Here is a 14,322-nt window from a genome sequence, read left to right on the forward strand (position 1 = left end):
TAAATTTACAGGCTAGATGTTCTCTTGTTTTCTTATAAAACTTATATAGTGGCTGGGCGGTGGCTCACGCCTATAATCCTGGCACTTTGGTAGGCCGAGATGGGCGGATCACGAGGTCAGGAGATCGAGACCATCCTGGCCAACACGGTGAAACCCCGTCTCTACTAAAAATACAAAAAAATTCTCCAGGCATAGTGGTTGGTGCCTGTAGTCCCAGCTACTCGGGAGGCTGAGGCAGGAGAATGGCGTGAACCCAGGGGGCAGAGCCTGCAGTGAGCCGAGATGGCGCCACTGCACTCCAGTCTGGGCGACTGAGCGTGACTCTGTCTCAAAAAAAAAAAAAAAAAAACTTATATAGTATTTTTAAGATTCCTTTGCACCATTTCTCTTAGATTACTTATCTTTAACAATTATAAAATGTTCATAAGATTGTCAGTACCATATTGTCTTTTATCCTAGCTACATCTGCAGGTTTTAATGTAGTACTTCTTTACTTCACTCATTTTATAATGGATGTCAGGAACAAAAATTAGAATAAGTTGCTTTTTAGACAAGCAGATACTTTATTGTTGGCTAGTAAGTTAAGTATTTATACCAGACTGGCAGGTAGAAGCCACTTTTCTGAAAGAGGTTTTGCCCTGGCACTTCTGTTATTACCTTAGATTAGTTTGTAACAATCTACAGATTGTTATAAAATGTATAGGTTGATAAATTATCCACCACCTAAGTAAAATGTAAAGGTTCAGTAGAGAAAATTCTCATCCAAATGGAAAGTTGGTGAGAGTGCTGTATGTTAGCAACTACTTTGAGAGAAGCCTTACTGGTTCTATTCATGTCACCAAATAGAACTTACCAAGTTTAGATCTGCTGCAAACCATTTTCCTGCCAGCTGAATCCATAAAAGACTCATGAACCTACTTTCCCTTTATATGGCTATTTATTCTTATTTAACAGTAGTTATTCTGATTTGTTTTATTGGATTTTACTTAGAAGATTGTGAAATTCTAAGCTTAACATTTTGCAATAAACTAATTGTAGCAAAGAACTGCAGTTATTGAGCTAAAAATTTAGAATATTATAAAAGAAAAACATAATAGTTGAATTTGGTGTTTTTCTAAGAAAGTTGTAATTGATCTTATAGCAAACATTTTAAGAAGTATGTCTGAAGAAAATGAAGCAGACAAAAAAGAATTTTTTTTTAAACAAATATGTCAGTGCTTTCAAGAATTTTAGGCTCTAGTTTGTGAGCAGAGGGGGACTCAGTCTTTTCATAAAAAAGGTTGATGATCAGAGCAATATGTTAGCTAGAGATCTACCTGTGTAGTGTAACACGGGCTGTTTTTTGTTTTCAAGGGATATCTTAATCGCCTTAGATTGAAATAATTAAATGCTATAATGAAAATTCTACGAAGTAATTGCTCATGAGAATTTTTAGAAATTATGAGAAACCATCATCTAAATGAATAATATGACACAGAAAATTTACTTTGTTCACCCCGGACTGTTGGAAAGAAAAGTTGAATATTAATCACTCACATTAGACTGTGAAGTAGAGGAATAGGCTTAATAGAAAACCTCCTACATTATATTATTTTTAAATGCCTTCTGACTTGGTCTCTCTGCTTATTCTCAAGATAGTACAGAAAAAGATTGCTCTAAAGTGTTAGTGTCAGAGGACAGATTTTGAAGCATAAATAATAATGTAAATAGCATGTGTATTCTGTAGCTTTGAGATCATGTTTTCCTAGTGAAAAACACTGGAAAATCTCCTGATTCTCTTTTGTAAGTTTTCTGGTGCTAGAGGAAGAAAGTATTCACTGAAACTTTTTTTTTTCTCCTTAGCTGAAGGAGTATTACAAATGTGGGATTTGACAGAATCTTTGGAGAAATTGTTTCATTCAACTCCTTTATTTTATAGCTCCAGTGTAGGGAACTGGAGACTTTCTTAGAGCTGCGTAGAGCTACTTAGTAGTGATTTAAAAGAACCAGTGCTTTTTTTCATACCACACAAACATTAAAAAATTCTAGTTCAGTGGTTTTCACAATTTGTTTGAGAAGTGGAACCCTTTCCCAGTCCCCCGTCCCCCAAGAAAATCTTGTACACACACAATCCCAGAATATAGAATAGAAAAGTGGAGCTATACTTGTTGTGTTTAAGGGCAGAGCCCCACTCAACATAGCCTTTTCCCTTCCATAGCTAGAGATCGACCTATGTAGTGTAGGTTTAGATTATATTATGTAGGTAGTGTTTGGACATAGTTTGAAAACTGGAAATACAGTGATTTTTTTTTTTTAAAGAGATTTGCCCCATGTAGTATTCAAGTTGCAATGGGGAAGTTAGTGAAGAAAAGGAAGGTCATAAATCTTGGTAGAGACTTTTGGGACTTGTTCTAGCAGTTCTGCTCTAACACCAACCCATGTGGTCCAAACATGAATGGCTCCTAGTTCTTTAGGACTCATTTCTGTTTTTTTGCTTGGTTTCCTGTGTTCAGGTAGGAACACCAGATATAATATCTTTGTGTTTAGACCTGTGACAAGGCCACAATATCAGATACTCTTCCTAGTTTTCTGGTTTTAGTATAGGAAATTCTTGAATCAGATTGCTAAGATCATGCCAAAATCATTTGTGACATGTTTCCCAGTGTCTTGGTTTGAGAAGAGTCCATCACAGACATACCGTACTGTGAGGAGGCCACTCCCACTAGTTCTGCCTGAGCCCCCACTTTGAGAGAAAAGTATGGTGAGTGTTCCCAGGTTTGAAAGGCAAACTTCCTTTTGTTCCTCTTAACCTCCCACAACTACACCCCTTAAGCTCTTGTGCCCACCTGTTGGTCACCATTGTGGGATGGCTAAACCTCTCTCTCCTTACCCTTCTTCTACCCTTGCTCTGTTGTGTGGTTGTGCTCACGTCTTCCTCTTTCTGATGTGGCCCACTCGGATAAACTCAGACCGTTAACTCTACCTAGATTAGTGTGCTGGTCTTTGTAGTTCCTAGCTGGGCAGTAGTCAAAGTCCATGTTCTAGTTGTAGAGTAGGTGCAGCCATAAAACAGAACAAAATCATGTCCTTTGCAAAAACATGGATACAGCTGGAGGCCATTATCCTAAGTGAATTAACACAGGAACAGAAAACCAAATACCACACGTTCTCACTTACAAGTGGGAGGTAAACATTGGGTACACGTGGACATAAAGATGGCAACAGTAGAAACTGGGGACTACTAGAGCGGGGAGGGAGGGAGGGAAGTAAGGGTTGAAAAACTGTTGGGTACTGCGCTCACTACCTGGTTGACAGGATCACTTATACTCCAAACCTCAGCATCATGCAATATATACCTATATATACCCTGAATCTAAAAGTAAAAAGAAGCAAATTAAAAAAAAAAAAAAGGAAGAAACAGACCTCTCCCCACACGTCTCCTGGTTTTTTGAAGGTGGCTGTGGTCAGACTATTCCAGCAGGTTCCTCAGTGCTTCATGCTGTTCATCAAACCTGGATCCATGTGGGCCTACCATTTATGTCATTTATTGTTATAAAAAATAATAAATATTCTCTTGACACCTTATAATTAGAGTTCATTTAAGTCCTTTTTACCAGCTCCATTAGAGGACTTGTCTGGTGTCGAGAGTTTTGGTAGTTTCAGTGTATGTGCTTGTTTTGTTTCTTCCACTGGATCTCAAGAAGGAACAAATTATTTTGTCATCTTATAGAACAAATTCAGATTGTACTAGATTAGAAGGAATTTATTTTGATGTTATTTTGGAGAAAACAGTTACTTGGGACTTGGGTGGAAGTGGAGTTCATATGGATGGTTTTGTTTTGAATAATTTCTAAGGTCTTTTCTAGCTCTATCATTTTTTGTCAGTCTTCCACCTCTAAAATATAACTCTCTACTTAGTTTTTTCATACAGAAAGATGATAGTGACAGTCTTCCTCTTACTTAAATACATGTCTCTTTTTAGGATTCTACCATAGTATTGATTCTGCCATGGCATTTATTATGCCCAGTGACCAAGGCATTAGAATATTTGTGAATTCTAGAATATTTACCTTTCTAAGCCAATGAATATCGTTCATTTGCTAAAGAACATTTCATTAAACGAGGTACAGTTGGCTTTCCATATCCATGGGTTTGGCATCTGGATTCAGCCAACATGAATTGAAAATACTTAGGAAGAAATTTGACAGAGTTCCAAAAAAACCTTGCATTTGTTGCACACTGAGTATTACTTTGAATCCACACAGATGAAGTGATGTGTAGGCATTCTGGGTTGTTGGGTTTGTTGAGCATGTTGGGTTTTGTTATCTTTTGGGGGATCCTAGAAGTAATCCCCCATGGATACTGTGGGATGACTCTACTTATTTTTTAGAAATAATTTCTACACTGTAGCCCCTTTTTCACTCCCAGTTTCTTTCATTTCTTTTTTGTAGGCTTCCTAAAATACTGGCAGAAGCTCCATCCTTTCTCTGTGCTTTGTTCCAATATTTTTAGCATGTTTCAGCTTGTTCTACATCCCTGGGATATATAATAAGACCTAGCCTAAATGTAAGCTTGATAGTTCAGGGACTATCTTAAGTGTTACATAACTTTTTTCTTTTAAGGGAGGGAGAACAAATTCTAATACTAGTTAATAGTGTCTTACCCATAGTGTGTTATCTAATGCCTTTCAAACTAGGGGAAAAAAAGAAATCAGTGAACAATATGATGGTAGATGTTAAAATCTGCCATTTTGTTGTATATTTCTGACAGTTTCAGTTATTTTGCATTTGTATTATACAATGACTAACATCAGCCTTTTACCATTCTTTCCTCTGGTATTTTTCAGTAACAAATAATGAATGTATTTAGAGATAAAAATAATTTTGTGATCAAATGTGTTCTTGTAGAGTACATTATTTTCCCTTATTTTCTCTGTGGTATTGCAAACAGTCATGGTGTGTGCTGCAGGTTATTTGAGGATGAATAAGACTTGGTCCAGAAATGTCCAAAATACCCAAAATTGGAAAAAAGTTATCCCTGATAGTTAAATGGTCAAGATAGGCTTCCTGAAGGTGATGGTGTTTAGCCAGTCCTGGAAGGAATGGGCAATACAATTTCAACAGGTAGAAATAAGATGATTAAGGGTAAAATAAGAAAGGGGAAGATTAGTGCATCGTATAGAGCAGGACTGTTTAGCAAGAGTGTAGACCACAAGTTGAGGGTATGCTAGGAAATAAGGCTAGAAAAGAAGGTTGGGGTCAGATTATGGAGATCCTTATTAATAAAACTAAGGAGTTTAGCTTATTTCTGGTAGGCATTGGGGTGCTGCTGAAGAGAGTAGGGAAGGAATATATGATGCTAACTAAGGTTATTTTGACAATGCTGTAACTGAAAGTGAGGAAGAGAGACACTTTACTACAGGTAATAATTTGAAGGCCTTCCATGTACAGTCATTGTGCCAGAAAGTTAGGGATAAAAAGATGAATATAATACAATGCCACACCTTCGGTCTTGTAGTCTATAATGGAAAGGCTAAATGGTTAAATAGATTATTATAATGCAATGTGGTAAATATGTTAAAAGGTTTTAGTGTCTTTTTTTAAAGACAGTCTCACTCTGTCTTTTTGCCTGGCTGGAATGCAATGGCTTGATCTCACCTCACTGCAACCTGTACTTCCTGGGCTCAAGCCATTCTCATGCCTCAGCCTCCTGAGTAGCTGGGTTTACTCATCTACCACCACGTCCAGCTAATTTTTTGTATTTTTAGTGGAGAAGGGGTTTCACCATGTTGGCCAGGCTGGTCTTGAACTCCTGGCCTCAAGCGATCCACCCGCCTTGGCCTCCCAAAGTGCTAGGATTACAGGCATGAGCCACCATGCCTGGCCATAAGTATGTTAAAAGGTTGATACAGAAACAGATGACCATGGTATTTAGGGTGTTTGAGGGGTTGAGGGAGTCAGGGGTAACTCCAGAAAGGACTGATACCTGTGAATTGTCCTCAGGGGTAAGAAGGAATTAGCAAAACTCCCAAATTAAAATCTTTACGAAAAACATTTCATCTTAGTGTTGTCTACTATTTTCTACAAAATATATATTTCTAAATTTTTCATTTACTATTTTGAAATTCTTAGCTTCCCTCCTCATCCCTGATTTAAAAAAAATTTTTTTTTTGCCCTTTGGCTTCTTACATTCTTAATGAATGTGTTTATGAGTACTTTGGACTCCACTGAAAAAATTATAAGAGGCCAAGAGAGTAGGATGAAGGGCCTTCTAGACAGGGGGAACAGACTGAAAAAAAAAAAAAAAAAACAGACGTTGGATACAAAAAAGTAGTTTCTGCTCTCATGTAAATGTTCAGCATACATTGCAAATACAGAACTCAAGTTCCAAAGATAATTATATTAGAAATACAGATTTGGACCTGATTTCTAAGATGATGATGATGGATGGGTAGGCTGGATAAGTAGATGAGTTGGAGGTAGAAGATGGGGGGAGAGAAAAGACTCAGCAGGGATGGAAAGCACAGGGAGGAAAAATGGCCACCAGAGATAACAGAGCAGCCTATGTTAATTAATGATCAACTGTGGTTTTTTTTTGTTTTTTGTTTTTTTTCCTGGCCCAGATGGATAGCTCCCAGTTGATCCACTGTCGGGAGCTTGTGGCACATCACCTTTCTACTCTGCAGTCTTCCCTGCCTCTAAATTCCGTTTATGTCTACCGTCCCCTCAAGCACACCCTGGTGACCTGTGACAAAGGAGTGTTCAGATTACATCCCTCCTCTGTCCCAGGCCCAGACTTCTCCAAGGACAACAGCAAGCCAGAAGTGCCAGTCAGAGGTACAGCAGCCTTTTACCATCATCTCCCAGCTGCCAGTGGGTGCAAGCAGACCTCTGCTAAACGCAAAGTAGAGGAAATGGAAGTGGATGACTTCTATGATGGAATCAAACGGCTCTATAATGAAGATAATGTCTCAGAAAATGTGGGTTCTGTGTGTGGCACTGATTTATCAAGACAAGAGGGACATGCTTCCCCTTGTCCACCTTTGCAGCCTGTTTCTGTCATGTAGTTTCAACAAGTGTTACCTTTGAGTGTAAACTAAGGTAGACTACTCTGGGAATGAGAACATGCAAAATCAGGAAGGGCTGTAGAAGGATATATACCTTAACAGGCTGATTTGGAGTGAGCCAGAAAAAAAAAAAAAAAAAAAAACTACTCTCATTATTTGTATGGCTAATTATAATTCAGTGTTATTTAAACACATAAGGACCAAAAAAAAAAAAAAAAAATCCAAAAGATCCAAACTTTTTTTAAACTTAAAAAACCTCTTTGTAGTATGCCAGTTGCACTTTTTTTCTGCCATAATGTAACGTAGCTTGCCCCATCAAAAATTCAGTTAAAATTCATAGCCAGCAAACCTGTTCCCCCTCAGCATCCTGATTTGATTTTGCTTTTGCTTGCTTCTCCATTTAAGTTACTGAACTTTATGCATGCTGATCTGTATTGATTCTCACTGAATAGGAAACCCCAAAATTATTTTTTAGCAGTCGAACAAATTATTTCAGTGTGACAGCCATGATGCAAGTTCCAATTAGTATGAAAGGGTACTTTGGAATTGTCCCATATTAATCAGAGACAGCAACAGAAAAAGTTCTCCTATTACCAGGTTGATTTTGTGTGTCATTTCAAATTTTAATTTAAAATTATGGTTTTCATTTTTGTTTACCTTAAAGTGATGCTTAAAAGTGGTATGTAATTAGGACACTTAGATTTGTTGAAAGCATTTTTGACATTTGTATAAAAGAATTTGTGATAAAGTTAATATATCCAGGTGCTCACCAAAGAAACATGTATGTAACAACTGAAATTAGATTTTTCTAACTGATAGTTTTCACTCATTTATAATCAGTAGGAGAGACTGTCTAGATGTTGGGGCAGCTCTGTGATTTGCATCTGTAACATGTTATAACTGAATTTAGTACCCTAGTTTTGTTAAGCTATTAGGATTTTCTAATAGAACTTACTCCCCACCTGCCTCCCCAGCCTACTTATAGTTCTCTTAACGACTTCTGGATCCTGAGCTCCCTTTGCAGTCTGAAAAAGGTATTGCAGTCAGAACCATGTATTGATGATAAAAGCCTCTGGTAGCAATAAAAAGTTGTCCTTAACTTTTGTTTCTGTGACTTTTTTCCAGCTGTGAAGAGGTACAGGTACCTCATTGGCTAGGCACTGCTATTTCAACTAGAGAAAACAATAGAAAGACCAAGAATATACTTGCTGAAAATGAAACATGAAGAAAAGAGGATTTGAATGTGATTGAGGGATATAGGTTTTAGATATAAGAATTTTTCTTTTATGATATTTTTTCACTAGTGCACTGTGAATCCTCCAAATAGTAAATTTTCATCTTAATATGACTGCTTGTGAGAGTAGGTTCAGACCTGTATCTTTAAAATGTCATTTTTAGCCATTTTTAATGTTCAGATTTAGGAGAACAAGAGTATTTTCAGGTTATCATCTGACTTGTAAAAAATTCTTGTGGTAGGGTTGACTACCTGTTTTATGACCTTAAACTCCAATTAAATGGGAAGCATTTACTCACATGTCAGTACAGGGAGTGGGAGGGAAGATAGCAAAGGATTGACTTCACAGATACACATTTTAAAAATTTCTGATCCTGATCTTCATCTGTTTCTAAGAAGTTTACAACTGTATATGTTCATAGTATCTGTAAAATGATACAGATCTGTAGAACTTCCTTCTATTTAACAGATGAGGACATCGTTGTGTTATGTAGAAAGCTAGGGATAAAACAGTTTAGAGTCAATATTTCATTTATAGTCCAGTAGCTGCAAATTGAGCAGAACATTAGAGGACAATAGAATTTTCACTTTTTGGTCTTAAGGTTTTCAATATTTAAAAATTGCTGGTAAGTTAGTTTGGAATACAGCGTTTTTTTTCATGGGACACCGAATCAAGTGGGATGGTGGGCTGCTGGCCCTCACACCTCAGAACTTGTTTAACCACATCATTCAGTTCAGTGATAGTACTTTGGAGACTTGGCCCTCGAAAGCACTGTTAAACCTTGGCCACCATTTCAGAGGCCTGAGCCCACTTCATCACAACTTACTGTGGGCCCTTAGAGAACTGTGGCTTGTGACAGAAAGAGCCTAGTATTCTTAAACAGTGTAGAATTTTTCATTAAGAATGTTCCGGTTGGGCGCGGTGGCTCACGCATGTAATCCCAGCACTTTGAGAGGCTGAGGCAGGCGGATCACGAGGTCAGGAGTTCGAGACCAGCCTGACCAACATGCTGAAACCCCGTCTCTACTAAAAAATACAGAAATTAGCCGGGCGTGTAATTCTAGCTACTTGGGAGGTTGAGGCAGGAGAATCGCTTGAACCCAGGAGGCGGAGGTTGCAGTGAGCCATCGCGCCACTGCACTCTAGCCTGGGCAACAGAACGAGAAAAAAAAAAAAAAAAAGCCTGTTCCTGCTGTTCAATTAGTTCCCTTTTTGCCTGAAACTATTCTCAGCCTGTCCCAAGTTACTTGTGTTAAACTTTGGCATCACATCACAAACTCAAGACCTGGAAACTTGAACATTCTGCATCGTAATTGTCTGGTGCCTCCTGGTGGTTAAAAAACCGGTTGCTTCGTGAGGCCTCTGGAACGGCAAGGGAATATACTTGATGGGGATAGTAGTTATTCTCTAATCCTCCATTCAAAAAACAAAAAAACCCTAAAGAACATGTTATAGCCCTTGAAGATCAGACTAGAAGCTAAATATTTTACTTCATTCTCTACGAGATCAATATGAAGTTAGTTATATACAGAACTAGAAGCTTTCTCTACAGATATATGATGTATTAGTTTGGCGGGGGAAGGGAAAGCTGGGAATGCAGAGTGCTCGCAAATGTCAGTAAAAGGTCAAATATAAAGTTTATCATAAATGTTCCTGATGCTGCCTTTGGCTGTGAAGGAAGGTAGAATGTAGCTCTTCACTCAGCCAAGCTGATGAGAATCTGAACCTACGTTCTTGTTGAGAGAATTAAGACACTGGTGTTTGTGCCCCCAAGAAGTCCTATTTATTGTCTCCTGTGTTGTCAGAGCCAGCCACTTCTGTGTGTCCTCTGTACTCTCTACAAACCTGAATTGTCAAGCTTTTAAATTTACTCCTAGATTTCCTGAAGCAAGTTATGCTTGAGCATTATTGCCCAAAGCAGCATGGTGGCCTTTCACTTGAGAAGAAAATGTGGTTAAGCTACTGATGCACAGCCAACATGATGAGGAGCTTATCTTTATCTAAAGTAGTTTGCACATTTTCAACTGGCAAGTGAAGATACTATGTCACAGATTCTCACAATCAAATTGGCAGAATGCAGCCCCAGTTTAACAGGGTTCAAATTCTAACTCCTCTCAAACCTTTACCCTTTCTATTTGACATCATAAAGTTTTGTCTAACATGTAAATGTTACTTTTAAAGCCTCCAAAATTCTTTTAGTCTTTAAATTATGTTGAGAATGTCTCCTATACCTGTTATCAAATAATGCTATGAGCTTTGGCCACTAGATGGTGCTTCTAGAAAAATACAGCATCTTTTTAAATTTCTGGGAAAAAATAAGTTTACTGTATGTTAGCAGTTGAACACTCATCTGGTTGCTAAGCCAACTGTGTTGGCTTAGTTAGAAGTTCACATTACTTAAGGTGCAGGAGGCCTGTGTGTGTGAGACTGAGGGAACTTTGGCAAGATCAGCCAGGGTTAAGGGGCAGATGGTGACTGGATGCCACGATTCAGACCAAGAAAAACCAGAACCAGTCTTACAAATCCCAATTAGTGAGTTGTGTGGTTCTGCAACGTAGCCTAGAAATACAATTGAGAAGGCTTGAATATAACCAAGTCCCAAAACCTTGCTGCTTTCAGTTTGAGTTGGATTTGGCCCATCATTAGGAGAGAAAAGATGAAGAGCACACTTAACTTAGCACAGCTTGCATCAAGGAATTAAATAGCAAGTTTTCCCTCACCATATTTAGTGGCTTTTATGATGTACTCGTATGTAAGACCAATGTCAGAGACATAACTCTCCCTTGTGCCACTTTTTACTTTAAAAGGTGTAGTAAGATAACCAAGAATGTCTTATCAGATAGAAAAATTTGAGAAGAGCTCACTTTTTTAGTTCCTAGGAGCTTCTGGAGTTAAGGATGAAATGAGAACCTCTGCCTTTCTCTTAACTCTAGAAGTATAGCCTTCATAGCAGATCAAATGCCAGAATTGTTGACCTTATTGTGTTATACAACAGTAAGGTAGTAGAAAAGCAGTTTGAATAGCCCTAGGCCTAGTGAACTGGTCTCTCAGTTCTTGGAAATAGCTTATTTTGTTAGACAATAGGACACTCCAGAATGAAGGCCAACTTTAGGCAAGGAGCCACTAAAAAGTGATTGGTGGGGAGCAGAATCCTTTTTGCTTTTCAGGATATGATCTATCTTTAGCAAATGAATTAGCACAGAAAAGGCTTGCCTTTTCTTTCACTCTCAACATTGCTGTGCTTATGAGTTATACAAGTTCAATTCATAGTGCATAGCTAAATCCCCGGTACCTAATGTAGGCCTGGTGCAGTATGCACAATAAAGTATTTGGAAAGAGGGAAGGAGGGGTTGGGGAAAGATGGATGAGTGAATAAGAAAAAAAAGAAAAGGTAGAACTGCAACTCTCCAGAGCTCTAAACACATGGTTCACAGTTAAGCCCAGCTCTTTTGGTTATTTAAGAGACAGGGTCTAGGTCTGTTGCCTAGGGTAGAGTGCAGTGGCATGATCCTAGCTCACTGCAGCCTTGAACTCCTGGGCTCAAGCAATCCTCCCACCTCAGCCTCCTGAGTAGCTAGGACTACAGGCACACACCACCATGCCCAGCTGACTTTAAAAATTTTTTTAAAGATAGGGTCTTGCTATGTTTCCTAGACTGGTTTCAAACTCCAGGCCTCAAGTGATCCTTCCACTTCTGACTTCCAAAGTGCTGGGATTACAGATGTTGAGCCAATGCACCTGTCCAAGCCCAGCTCTTTATGGAATGTTATTCTGCTCCCCGTTCCCCACCCTCAAACACACATACTTATTTATTCTTTTGCGGGACAGGGACGAACAAAATCTTGTTATAATAGCCTTTGCCTTCCCTAGTCTAGGTGCCATAACTTTGGAAAAAACTTTCCATAGTGGACTGAAAGGCTATTCATCTCACATCCCTACAAGTAACTGATTTGAGGCCGATGTGAAATCTTTTGACCTCATGTGATGTTCCACTGACAACCAAAAACATCTCATTTATATATAGCTACTAATCAGGAATAGCAAGGTAGGAAAGGGAGATGAGTAGACACCTAGGCTCCCAATTAGTCTTCTCAAATTAGCACATGCAACCTGGGCACGGCTTTAATCTCAGTATTGTAGGCAGCTGAGGTGGGAGGAATGCTTGAGGCCGGGAGTTTGAGACCAGCTTGGGCAACATGAGACTCCATCTCTACAAAAAATAAAAAAATTAGCCAGGCATAGTTGCTGATGCCTATAGTCCTACCTACTCAGGAGGCTGAGGTGGGAGGATTGCTTGAACCAAGGATGTCAAGGCTGCGGTGAGCTGTGATTATGCCACTGTACTTCAGTCTAAGCAACAGAGTGAGATCCTGCTAAATAAAAAAAAAAATTAATACAAGCAATCCCTTCACCAGCCCTGGGTATGCCAGCTGCTTGCTGGAGACTGACCTGAAAGACAGACAGTATTCTTCACAAAAAACTAGATACCATGGTCTTAAAAATTCAAGCACTAGGAACTCTGAAGTGAGCCACACTGCCATCACTGTCAGTCTCCAGGTGGAAAGATAAGTCAGTTGTGAAACTAAAGGTTTTAAAGGTGGCTTAAAAAACCTTTGTCTTTTGTGTTTTTTATTTTACTTTATGAGACGGAATTGTGCTTTGTCGCCCTGGCTGGAGTGCAGTGGGGCGATCTTGCCTCACTGCAACCTCCGCATCCTGTGTTCATGCGATTCTCCTGCCTCAGTCTCCCAAGTAGCTGGAATTACAGGCATGTGCCACCATGCCTAGCTAATTTTTGTATTTTTAGTAGAGACAGGGTTTTAACCATGTTGGTCAGGCTGTTTCTGAACTCCTGACATCAAACAATCCACCAGCCTCAGCCTCCCAAATGCTGGGATTACAGGTGTGAGCCATCACACTCAGCCATGTATTTGTTTGTTAGATACCAGAAGGGTTTACCCATAATCTGGGCCAACAGCAGGCCAATAAATAAATAAATAAATAAGAAGGAACTTGATAAGCACTGTTGATGGGGAAAAGAAGTTTGGTCAATTATTGGGAGTGAGGACCTGTTTCAGGTCAGTGCACCATGACTAAGAAAGTTGGATCTCTCCTTTACACATGTGCTGGGCTGATCTCAAGGACACCATCTGGACTATGCTTGTATTAAGGCAGAGTCTGTATCTGAAAAGAACTAATATTTGTTTAAGGTTGATGAAGAACAAAAAGCCTATTACCAATGGAAATAGGTTTAGATGGCTAACTTCTCCCTGCTTTTTTCCCCACAATCTTGTTTGAGATAAGCCAATAATTTTTATTGCTAGTAATTATACCCAAGATGGTTTCACCTCCCTTACTTGGTCAGCCAGGAGAAAACCTACCAGTTTTATCAACACTGGAGAAAAAGAACTGCCTATGGTAAAATGCCAAATCAATGGCAGTCTATGTTAGGGGAAGAGAGATGGCAAGGCACTTGGCTGGCCAGAAGTGTACATGATCAGGTTCCCCGAGGTAACTGGACTGAGGCTGACCTACTGATAATACCCTGTTCCCCCACCCCTCCCATTAAGATGGTTAATATTATACTTCCTCTACTCTGGGAGCTAAAACAGAGAAACAAAAAAGGAAATAGCAACAACAGACATACATTTCTTACCTAAAATACTGCCTAATTTGAGTTTTAAATATTGCTCAAAAAATATTTACAATCTGATGCAGAATTTGTTTTTAAAATGATAGAATAAAGTTAAAATATCAAAATAGGGAGTTTAAGAATAAAGTCACTTATACGTAGTGATGACAGTGGTCTCACACAATAGGACCTACACGTTTAACTTGCAAAACTGATGTCATGCTGTGGCATCAGCTGGTAAGGAACTGCTATTGCTTTCCCACTCCACTGGTCACATTACTAGCAGACTTCTGTCCTTACAGATTATGCTGTAGAATGAAGGGGATGGCTTTTGATGCTGACATTTTGATCATTTAATGGCTCACATGAATCTGACTTTACTTACATTTAGTTTCCTTTTAAGTAAAGAA

At 38.9% G+C, this 14,322-nt stretch overlaps 1 protein-coding gene across 9 annotated transcripts in view; it reads left to right on the forward strand.

Moving 5' to 3' along the window:
- CCNI (cyclin I) overlaps positions 1-8,144 on the forward strand; it is a 30,238-nt gene extending 22,094 nt beyond the window's left edge. For 4 of the 9 annotated variants that reach the window (XM_025385172.1, XM_025385168.1, XM_025385170.1 and 1 more), the window contains one exon: positions 6,602-7,265. In XM_025385172.1, coding sequence (XP_025240957.1) covers positions 6,602-6,620 — 19 coding nt within the window. In that variant the 3' untranslated portion in view covers positions 6,621-7,265. Of the gene's footprint in view, positions 1-6,601 lie in introns of all 9 variants that reach the window. The other 5 variants (XM_025385169.1, XM_025385167.1, XM_025385164.1 and 2 more) reach the window with 2 other exon arrangements.
- Positions 8,145-14,322: the final 6,178 nt, after the last annotated feature.

This window comes from Theropithecus gelada, chromosome 5 (assembly GCF_003255815.1).
Source record: "Theropithecus gelada isolate Dixy chromosome 5, Tgel_1.0, whole genome shotgun sequence".
In the NCBI taxonomy this organism is placed as follows: Eukaryota; Metazoa; Chordata; class Mammalia; order Primates; family Cercopithecidae; genus Theropithecus; species Theropithecus gelada.